The sequence below is a fragment of the Bos taurus genome, chromosome 10, assembly GCF_002263795.3.
Source record: "Bos taurus isolate L1 Dominette 01449 registration number 42190680 breed Hereford chromosome 10, ARS-UCD2.0, whole genome shotgun sequence".
Classification (NCBI taxonomy): domain Eukaryota; kingdom Metazoa; phylum Chordata; class Mammalia; order Artiodactyla; family Bovidae; genus Bos; species Bos taurus.
Genome location: NC_037337.1, coordinates 72,815,771 through 72,827,181, shown reverse-complemented (window position 1 = coordinate 72,827,181; position 11,411 = coordinate 72,815,771). Strand labels below are relative to the sequence as shown.

General features: G+C 49.6%; 1 protein-coding gene across 1 annotated transcript; it reads left to right on the top strand.

The window, feature by feature from the left end:
• Window positions 1-6,147: 6,147 nt before the first annotated feature.
• On the top strand, window positions 6,148-10,884 carry SIX1 (SIX homeobox 1). Its single transcript, XM_002691019.7, has 2 exons — window positions 6,148-6,993; window positions 9,007-10,884. Exons 1-2 carry the CDS (start codon window positions 6,434-6,436, stop codon window positions 9,299-9,301), a joined length of 855 nt encoding a protein of 284 aa, XP_002691065.3. The 5' UTR covers window positions 6,148-6,433; the 3' UTR covers window positions 9,302-10,884.
• The last annotated feature ends 527 nt before the right edge of the window (window positions 10,885-11,411 follow it).

Here is an 11,411-nt window from a genome sequence, read left to right as displayed (position 1 = left end):
ACCTCTAAGAATCTTCATCTCGGTCCACCAGGGTGACTTTGGGCCTGGAAAATGGGGAGAAAACAGAGTAGCGAAAGGCGTTCGGGTGCCGGCTCCCAGCGCGCAGACGCCTTGCTCGCCCCAGCAGCCCAGCCTGCAGTGGTAGCCACGCTGTGCGCGTGTCTCTTTCCCTTTCTGCGCAAACCAGCCCCCACATCTTGAAGTAATCAGCAGCCGAGAAGGGACTCGTCCCCCTGGCATCTCAGGTTAAAGAAGGAGGTCCAGGAAAATGTGGTAGAGCCATTACAAGAAACCCGAGCCGCAGTCATCAGGGACTCCAATTGCCATCGCATTAGGATTGATTAGAGACCAGCAGTACCGTAATGACCCGGAAAGAGGGGCAGCCGGGGATTATTAATATCAGAATGTGGCAGGGAGGGGAGGTGGGCAAAGGCAGGGAGGGAAGAGCAAAGTGGGGAGGGAGAAGTTTTAAGTTACTAGTATTTATATATAAGTGCCGGCTTACCTGAGGAAACCGGATAGTCAGTGAATCACGAAAACAATAAATCTAATTGCATCTAAAATTTCACGAAGCCTGATTTTTTTGGGAGGTTGGGGAATCATCGTGAAAACCAGACTAAGATCTCAGTTTTTATAAACACGTAGTTTTATAATCCTGTTGTAAAAATGTAAGTGAAGAGATGGGGAGGAGTGCTGGATGTGCACTTCCTACCAATGGGTCTCTACAAAAAGATTTAGGGAATCTATTTGTGAGTCATTTGGGGTCTTCTCTCAAGGGATATAGGGCAATGGAGTGGACATTTTTGTAGAGTCTGCAGAGGAGTAATACACTAAATTTTAATTGAAACAGTGATACCTGGGTAGTGATTTTTGTTTTGTTTGAGACAAGACCGATCAGGATCCCTAAGAGATGTAGAGAAGAGAGTGGTTTGTCTCCTTCCTTGGACCATGAGCCAAAACAAATCAGCCCCTGATGGTCTGGGCTGAAACTCAGCTCACTGGATAATTAACTCCATCTTTCCAGTCCACCCTAACTGTTTATTTAGTGTCACCCTGCATTACCATCACTAGCACTTTCCTCTGAACAGGAGTAACTGCAGGCTTTCACCTCCCAAAAGGAAATTCTTCTTAGCTTAGACAGATGCAGTATTCAGGATGTACATTAGTTGACAAAAAAAAAAGTTGATTGGAAACTCAATGGAAGATAAGGACTCCTGGCCTGAGGTAATGTTAATAAAGCAAAGGAGGCAAGAATGTCTTAGGCTCTTAAGAACAGATTCTCACAACACTCTCCTTCACTTTCCAGAAGGGTGCTTGGCATCTAATGTTGAGTGGTGTCTTCTGACTCAAATCTGGTGGTTGGCAAGTCTTCGGGCCTATGCCTTCTCAGAGCTCAGCTTAAATCTGCCATTTCCCTCCAGGTGGTCAACCCACCTTCTTCAGTCCTTCATGGGCGCCCCCACCTGTTGACTACACCACTACTCCGTGCGAGGGGTCCCCACCAACTGAACCAGATGCCCCTGCCAGGACTTCAGAGTCTACTCAGCAGACGCTGCCTGGGTGCAGCATATCAGCAGAGCATGGTCTGGGAGACCTCACAGTGCCTGGTCCTGGGGAAGCAGGCGCAGGCGTCAAGAGCTTTGAGGAAGGGAGAGGAACGAGAGAGAAAAAGAAGAAAGCAAAAGAGAAATGGATCCAGAGAGAGAGGAGAGGGTGTGTGTGTGAAGGGGGCAGGGTGTTGGACAGAGAGAGTGTGAGAGAGAAACGCGAAGAATGAGACAATGAAGGAACGAAAGGGACAAAGGGTGAGATGGAGATAAGAAACAATAAAACAGAGAATGAAGGAATCAGAGGTTCACACAGAGAATGAATGAGCTTCCTCTTTCAGGCTGAAAGAGAGGATGAGGTAAAAAGAGACACAGAGAGAGACCAAACCTGGAGACACACACGGAGAGAGAGGGTAACTTCCCCAAACACACGCACACCAACTCCAGCACGGTCCCCATTCACTGTGAGTTCCCTCGCGGCGGTGTGTCTCTGCCTGTTTTTCTCTTTGCTCTCTCCCTTCCCCGACCCCGGGACAATGTGGAGACTGTATTTTCAGGAGCCGCGCGGGGCGGCAGGGTTTTTAGCAGCAAGCCGGGCTCGCTGCCGGCTCTGTTTGTCCAGGTGTAGGCGGGGAACGGCAGTCTCCCGGCGTCTTGGGCTGGCGCTGCGTTTTCGCACCAAAGAAGCGAGAGGCTCTGGTCGTGCGCTTCCCGCTTCAAGGAGAAAACGCCCTCCCTCCATACATACATAAATATATTAGGGGAACAGACAAATCTTCATTGTTCAGAAATAAGCCAAGGAGGCCGCCCGGCTCCCCTTGGCCCGGCCAAGCGAGGCTGGAAAGAAGGGAGGGAGAGGCGGGGGCCGCGCGGATCCGGTGTCACGTTGCAGATTCCCACTAAAGATAACGAAACGTGATCTATTTTTCAGAACAGCAAGTGGATGGGAAAGAACCTTGACAACACAAAACTCATTTACTAATGGACTGGTTTTGGATTTCTCTCTTTCGGGTCCGCATATCGCCCCGCCTGAGCCCTCGGCCTATCCAGAGCTCGCGGGGAGCAGCGTCCCCCAGGAGGCAGGTGGGAGGCTGCTCCGGCGCCGCGCCGCCCTCGGAGCCCGGCATCCGGAGGGGTCGAGGGCACCTGGAGTTTCCGACCAAGTAAAGGAAAAAGATGAACGTTGACACTTCAGCCAGGATTTGGGATCCTCACTGCCCCAGAGCGACGACGCTAATTTATTGATGAAACACCTTCCAAAGCCCTTCCCTCCTAAATATCTGTAGGTAGAGTAGAATCCTCGCTGTCGTTCTTGATGGCAAAAGAATTCCAAGAAAGCGGGCCAGGAGCCTCCAAGCAGCTCGCTCCAAGCCAGAAGGGAAATAAGTGGGTCTCAGCCAGAGGACACAAGGCCTTGTTTTAACCCGACCTAGAAACTCTAACACCACCTGATGCCTCCGCATCAACCTTTCCACAGACCAGTTGTGTGCATCCGGCGGTTACCTGCACGGCGGAGGCACAAAAGACCAGAAACCTGGCGCTGGTAGCCCCTTTCTAGCTGTGTTACCCTGGGGACCCACGAAGCGGCGAGGGCAGCAGCGGTGCTGCTCCTTGCCTTTAAATCTCCGACAAATCTCTGTTTTCTTGTGATTTGCATTGACAGCAAAAGGTTTTAAGTTACTAGAACAACTCAAACCTTTCTGTGTGCGATTTAAAATGGATCATTTGGTTTATGTGGTTTGTAAATTCATGTCATTTTACCTCTTTTAGTGGTTTGCAGTGAAAGGTTCCATTTTGGGAAACCTTATATATCCGAGCCAATAATTAACATTTATAAAAATTGGTTTCCCTAACCGAGGGATCGAAATAGCAGGTAGGCTCGTTGGTACAAAGCGAATAGCACATTTCCTTTCTAATCGTGCGATCTACTGGACTGAACACTAGGAGAGAAAGGCTGGCGGGCCAGGGCACGGCCTCCAAGGACGAGCACCACTTCTTATCAACCCCGGTGCCCGCAGTCGCCGCATCCGCACAGTCGTCTTCCCAGTTGTCGCCACCGTCTAGTGCGTCTTGATTCCTTTTGAAGAGAGATGAAAAGAAGTGGGCAGGGAGGTCTGGAGGAAGCCGGGGGTGGGGGGGTTGGGGGCGGGGAAGGTAGTGGATGTCTAATTGTCGTCTCTCTGCTCCCTGTAAATCTATACCTGCTCTTATTTGTCCAAGCTGTGCCTCATTTCCTTATACAAAATTGTTAATTACAAAGTACATCCCATATTCAACTTACCCTTTGTCTTTTAAGAGACGTGGTTATATTTACAGACTCCCCCTGTTCCCCTCCCCAACACAGACACACACACACACACACACACACACACACACACACACACACACACACACACACTGTAATTCTGCGCACTTGCTCCAGACTTTAGGGTATTAACTGATTTTTTAGAGCCGAGTTTAAACGTCCGTTCCAGTCCGCACACAGCTGCCATGTCAATAATGACTGTTCCAAGCAGAGACATTCCTTCTGGCAGGACACTGCAGCTCTTCAAGACTTCATCTGAAACATCATGAGCACTAAAATAAGACCATGAGGGAAAATTACCAGACACATGGGGTTGGGCTCTGCTTTGCCAGGTTTCCAGTTTAGAAAGTAAGTCATTCGGCACACCATGTGGTAGGGGTTCTCTTGAAATAATATGCACCCATTAAATGCATTTAAAGATAATCCCAAACATAATGAAATATCAGCATTTGCTTCCAAGTTCTAATTGCCTGGGATACTGAAGGGAAAGGTTTCAAAGATGCAAAAAGCTTTGTTTGGGAGTTCAGTGGAGAAGCAGCTTCGTGTCTACTCAGTCTCCCAAGAGACAGATGGGGGTGGGGTGGGGTGTGGAAACCCTTCACAACTTTAAGATGTACATTGCAGGGTGCATTGGAATTGGTGCATGGTTCTAAAACCATCTAAATACTACAAGGGGAAACCCACACAGTGCTTCTCCTTCCATTCCCACTTAGGTCTCAATATGTAAATGGTTCTGTGATGCTGTACTCTTGCTGATGGAACCAAAACATATTTAAAGAAGCAAATTTAAAGAACCTAGGGTTTGTTCCGCATTGACTAAGAGGACGCATTTAAATCAAAAGCAATTTTGAAGTGTACTTAAAATTCTGTTTTGAACTTATCTAATCAGAGATAAGTATAGTCATAAAGTCACTCTTCCACCCTTTGGCTCCCCTTATCTCCACGCATTGTTCTTATCTCCTGCCAGTCTCAGCTACTGACAATAGATTATCTCTATTTAGAGACGCTAATTGTTTTCAAAATCTTTTTAATAATTGCTTTGGAACAAGGTGTGCAAATGAGGCTTAAGATAATTACAGCTCCATTTGTTTGTGTAGTTTTACTAAGCATTCTCCACACATACACAAAATAACAGATGATGGGGCTGAAATTGCAAGACATCTCTCAATCCCTGGCAGTAAAATAGGCCAGCATTGCAATCTACACACACACACACAGAGGCACACACATGCACACACACACACATCCCTCTTTATTTAATCTTGTTGGAGCCGCGGTCGTCCTCGCTTTGAGGGCAGTGTCCCTTTCAGAACAGGGCAATATTATGTTACAACCGGACGGCTATTGGAGCCGGACACAGTTTTATTTAATTTACACCCCATCCAGCGCCTTTCGTGCGATGTTCCCAAAGCATTTTTGCTAATAGCAAGTAAAGCTTCTCAGCATTCCTCAGTAGCAGAGGTGGCAACCGCACAGATAGGGAAACCGAGTCCAGAAGCCTGCCTGCCGACTTAAACCACAGATCATTAAAATTCCGAATCGCAAATGAACTCTTGTAATCTCTATTTGCTCAGCAACTATGCTCTACACAATTCTTCTCTTGGTCCCAAATAGTCGTGGCCTTTTGAGAATGAGGGAAGCGCTATACAGCTGGGAGTATTTGTGCGCTTTGGAGGGCGGTGGGGGCAGGAGAGAAGAGGGGAGGAAATTAGGTTTGGCTCCTGGAGCTGAAGCCAGCCAGGAGAGAAGCCATTCTTGCAGGGGCTGCAGCCCAGAGGACTGGTCTACGCTTGTATTATTTATCGCGTTCCATAAGCTATTCATCAATCCATTACTTATTCATTCCAACATTAAGGTAATTAAATATGAGCTCACCGGGAAATGGCAAGTCTGCAAAGGACAGGGACAGAGATACGGAGGGAGAGGAGGGGAATTAGAAGGTCTGGAGCCATTGATTTGTGCAAAGATGTGCGCGGCTGCCCTTAGGTGACACAGCAGAGGGGGCTCACGTTGCAAGGTCCTGACGCGCTCACCCACTCCCACCGCCCCCCGTCCCTGGGAAGCACCGGTCCCTCCCTCCTCCCCACTTCGCTTCTCACCACTCGCGGTCCCTCTCCTCCCACCACTCCCTATCCCTCGCTGTACAGCCTCGCCCTCCCCGCGCGGGGCGGCGCGGCCTCGCAGCCCGGCCCGGCGGCGCGCGGGCTGGCCAGCCCCGGATAGGCGCCGCCCGCAGCCAATCAGCGCGCCGAGAACGCTGCGCGCTTTAAGGCAGCTGCAGGGAGAACAGAAACCAAGTTCCCCGGCAACGAGCAGCATCCACCCGGCCGGAGGCAGGAGCCAGCGAGGCCCGAAAAGCTGCGGAGTGAGCCGGCCGTTCCTTTTCCAGCGCGCGCTCTACTCCTCCTCCGCTTACTCGGCCGCCAGTCTTCAAGTCTTGACTCGCTTTTACGCCTTCGCACAGCCTAGGGAGGGGGTTAGGAGCTGCCGCGCCCCCCTCCCTGCGGCTGCCTCCCCCTGCTTTTTCGGCTTTGCTCCCTGCCGCGTGCGCCCGGGTAGTGCGCCCCGGCAGGCCCCAGCCATGTCGATGCTGCCATCGTTCGGCTTCACACAGGAGCAAGTGGCGTGCGTGTGCGAGGTTCTGCAGCAAGGCGGGAACCTGGAGCGCCTGGGCAGGTTCCTGTGGTCGCTGCCCGCCTGCGACCACCTGCACAAGAATGAAAGCGTGCTCAAGGCCAAGGCCGTGGTCGCCTTCCACCGCGGCAACTTCCGCGAGCTCTACAAGATCTTGGAGAGCCACCAGTTCTCGCCTCACAATCACCCCAAGCTGCAGCAACTGTGGCTGAAGGCTCACTACGTGGAAGCCGAGAAGTTACGCGGCCGGCCCCTGGGCGCGGTGGGCAAATATCGGGTGCGCCGAAAATTCCCTTTGCCACGAACCATCTGGGACGGCGAGGAGACCAGCTACTGCTTCAAGGAGAAGTCGCGGGGCGTGCTGCGGGAGTGGTACGCGCATAACCCTTACCCCTCGCCGCGTGAGAAGCGGGAGCTGGCCGAGGCCACGGGTCTCACCACCACCCAGGTCAGCAACTGGTTTAAGAACCGGAGGCAAAGAGACCGGGCCGCCGAGGCCAAGGAAAGGTACGCGGCATCATTCCCGCAGATCGGGCTACCCTGGGAAGCCTTCCTTTCCCCTCTGCCCCTTTTCACCCCCGCAGGCACCAACCACCTCGATCACCCCGCTGGCCGTAGCCCCTCCGCGGGGCGGCGCCCCGGCCTCGGCTGCACTGCGGCGAAAGTTCATGAACTCTGAGATCGCTCGCTAGGGATGGGGGGAGGGTGGAGGGCGGTGTTCATCTGATTTGAGTGTCCGCGCGTGGATTTCCTGGGATGTGAGTGTCGGGAAACGTTGGCGCTAGGTTTGTTTTTCATGTCTTCTTGGCTGGCTAGAGGGAGAGGAGTGGCGGGTGGAGAGTGAGTTTTTAGATCAAGCAGAAGGGAAACGTTGATTGGTATCGCGGGGGAAGGGGTTCAGTGGGGGCTGAGGATCTCGAACCTCTCTCTTCTCGCACCCCGGAAGGGTGAAGCTGTCCTGAAACTTCTGCTCAGTTTCCACTCGCGCCCGGTCCTTCAGTCGCGCTTTCCTGGCAGTCTTTTGGGTGAGAGGTCACTTCCATTCGCACTAGCTGCACAAAGGGAGGAGTCTTTCGAAAGAAGTCCACAGAAGAGAGCGCTTTGGGAGGGTTGGCGCTGCGTTGACTCCCCGGCGCCCCAAGTCCAGAACTGATTCTCTTCGTCTGCTCCCTGGCGCGTGGCCGGGTGCCGCGGCGGGTCCGGCCCGCTGTCCGCGCCGCTCACCCGGGCGAGGAATGGATCTCCAATCTCAGACTTCTCTCACCCCAGAACACAGAAGACAACATTTTTTTCAACCTGTCTCTGCCTCCGCTCTCCTCACACGAACACCCCTGGCCACCTGGCCCGGCTCCACTCTTTTGCTGTGGAGTTTCCGACCAAGATTCGGAAGAGCTTCGGGGAGGCGGCGGCGGCCGGGAGAGCGCTCCGGGGAGCCGAGCAGTTTCGGGGAAACCTGAACGCCCAAGTCGGCCGAGTTTCTTTTGTTCGCTTCGGAGCCTGGAGGCCGAAGAAGTCGCCGCCTTGTTTCCCTCTGGGAAGCAAGAGTCTGGAGAAATTCAGCTGAGATGGGCATTTTGGGAGAGAGAGACTGCCAGAGATGGGAAGAGTTGGACAGACAGGCAACTCCGGGGTGGGGGGCATTCTGAAGGCAGAAGCGCGAGGGCTGGGAGACCTTGCAGTTTAGCAGCACCGAGCGCCCAGGCTGACATCCCGGTACATCACACCCGCTCAGGCTGTGCCTGGTCTTGAAGTTCCCCTGCCGGGAAAGTGTGCGCCGGTGTGTGTGTCCGCAGGGAGTTTGAAAGAGCACGTGAGGCACCGAGGACTGAGCGAATAACACCGGGCCAGGGACGGTACAGTTCCATTTAGACGTCTGTTACAAAACGGCCTGTCCTTTAAGCCAGGCCAGAGGGCCCACTCCCTGATGAAATCGGAGAGACTGGCTGCGCTCCCTGTGTTTACTCAGGTCACTGGGCCGCTCTGGACACCACTTCCCATGACCTGTCCTGTGCCTCTGAAACCACAACCTCCAGGCAGGGGCAGGGAAACTCGACGGTTAATTGTTTCCTCAGATGGGAACAGGACAATTGACTTGATTCACCACCAAACATCTGTGCACTGGGCGCTGTTCGACCCCACCCCCCGTCATTTTCTTCATCACCAACAACCATTTGTTGGAAGATTTTCAAATTTCCTTACTTCTAAATGTGGTACTTCTTGATAGGTATTTAATAATAACTGTTAGAACAAAAATTTAAAGATAATTTTTTGTGCATTTCAAATAAGCACTGCTGATTTGGCTTTCTAAACTCTGGAAGAGGAAAGGATCCGGCATCACCTTTCTCAAGTCTCTTAGGCCTCCTCTCTTTCCCCCAGGACTCTGTGGGGTGGGTGAGAGGGCAGAACTCCATTTGGGTCAGTGACTGATTGCACAATGGCCCTTTCCTTCTTCCAGCTCCCCTCCCTCCATCTCACACTTTTTTTTTTTTTAACCATATGGTGTTGTCCTCTGTTTCTTAGGGAGAACACCGAAAACAATAACTCCTCCTCCAACAAGCAGAATCAACTCTCTCCTCTGGAAGGGGGCAAGCCACTCATGTCCAGCTCAGAAGAAGAGTTCTCACCTCCCCAGAGTCCAGACCAGAACTCCGTCCTTCTGCTGCAGGGCAACATGGGCCACGCCAGGAGCTCCAACTATTCTCTCCCGGGTTTAACAGCCTCTCAGTCAGCGCACAGCCTGCAAGCCCACCAGCATCAGCTCCAGGACTCCCTGCTGGGCCCCCTCACCTCCAGTTTGGTGGACTTGGGGTCCTAAGAAGGGAGGGACTGGGGCCTCGAAGCAGCCACTAGGGACACTTGTAAATAGACATCAGGAACATTTTTTGCAGCTTGTTTCTGGGGTTCTTTGCGCATAAAGGAATGGTGGACTTTCACAAATATCTTTTTAAAAATCAAAACCAACAGCGATCTCAAAGGTAGTACCCTCTTCTCTCCGACTCTTTCCACTTCTACATTTCCCCTCCCAGTGTGGAGATCAGGGGGAAAAAAAAAAAAAAAACCCAAACAAACAAAAACATCCAGTTACCCAGCCTTGGTTCTGGGCAACCCGTGTTCCTGCTTCAGTAGGCTTCTTTTTTCTTTTCTTTTTTTTTCAGTGAATGGAATTACAGATCAACTGGATTTTAATTATTTCATCTTAATTTATTTATGGAAAATGTTTTGAGAAGCGGAAAAGGAAATGAAAATGAGAGAGAGAGGGAAGTTAAAACAGTGAAAAGATCCTCCAGCCTGAGAGGAACTGGTTGCATTCTTAAGGTGAATAGGAAAAATATGATCTTATACCTTTTTTGATGGGGAAAATTAAGTTTACATTTTTCATATTTAGTGTTAAATAATTTTATGTAGATTAAAAGGAAAGAACAGTATTAGGGGGAAAAAAACAAGTGCCTAAATGTCTTAATGCTCTCTATGTGAGGCAGTTAGAAATAGAAGTGACCATTAGTAATACAACTATTTTTGTCAAATTTAGTGGGGGTTTTTGGTTGTTGTTTGTTTTCTTGGGTTTTTTTTTATGGCAAACTTTAAAAAATGTACCAATGTGGAAAAAACACTTTCCTGAATGCCATTACTTCTCATGCCCTTGAAGCTCTCATATCTGTAGCCTACTCCTGTTAAGGGTTTCTCCTTTTCCTAGTTTCTAGCTTGCAACAATACGTAACAAATCTGGCTACCTGGTATTTGTTACTAAAACAGCATGTGTTTGCAGGTTTCTTTTCTATTGTACCTAAACCAGTCTAAATTAAAACTTAGTAGAACACCAGGAGTACTGATTCTGTTTCTGAAAGGTGAGTTGTGTACTGCTGTCATTGGGCTCCCCCCTTTTTTAACGAATAGGTTTTTTTTTTCTTTATTACTTAATGGTGGTTATGAATTGCAGGGTACGTTGGCCATCCCCTGAACCAAGAATGGTGACTGAGTTAATTATGTGACAGAAAAAGAGCGAATTCAAATTTGGTGTATTTATTTATTTTTTGTTACTTTAGATATGCAGTTTTGTTTACCACTAGCTTTTCTCCACAGAATTCATACGTTAGCTCTTTTGTATTATTAACAAATTTATGACAAGACTGTGAAAGTAAAATAATTTATCTGCTTGGAGAAAAAAAGGGAACTCCTACAAGGATAGCAACATTGTGAATTAATCTGTACAAATAGAAAGCAGACCAACAGGACAGGAGCTCTTTGCAGTGCTGCCGGATGGTGTCCAGAAACAATCCCAGTAATCATGTAGGCTCCATATTATTTTTGCCTGGGGCAAAAAATGATGTACCTTGTATTTAGCTTTTAAAATTAGTGAAACAAATGGCATTATTTATTAAAATTCTACTCAGGATAACAGGATTGGCTTGCTTGTGCTTTGTAAAATATTGCTCCCCAGAGGAAGTCTATTTATTTTATGACATGACAGTTTCATAATTTTGATTTTTCTCCATCTGTGTCACCATTAATATGTTCATTTCTTTCTTACTCTTTCCTATCTTTCCTGTCCTGATCTAGAAGTGGGGGTAGGGGTATTAAGGCCTTCTTCTTATTTTTTTAAATGCCAAATGGTTTTGACTGAGTTCCAGGGAGAAAGGATCGCTGTACTTAACTGTAGTCACTTTTACTTATAAAGTCATTTTTCCCCTTAGTGATGGACAGATGTTCACACAGCCGCTCAGAGACCATCCTTTGCATTGGGAGCTCAGAGTCCCAGTCTCCCTTGTTAGTGTTTTGGATCATTAAGTTGGTGTTTATTTAAGTCACTAGGGTGTTTATTCTCCACGTCTTGGGCCACGGAGAAATGCCACCCTCTGCAGGAGGGGCTCTCACAGGGGATCTCCTCGCATTCTTCACATTCACTGCCCAAAACAAACACCCAGCAC

Bases quoted from the DNA above. Each gene is read 5' to 3' on its own strand.
- SIX1 (XM_002691019.7), top strand. From the start codon at position 6,434: ATGTCGATGCTGCCATCGTTCGGCTTCACACAGGAGCAAGTGGCGTGC. The intron at 6,994-9,006 runs GTACGCGGCATC...TCTGTTTCTTAG, and splicing joins GCCGCCGAGGCCAAGGAAAG to GGAGAACACCGAAAACAATA.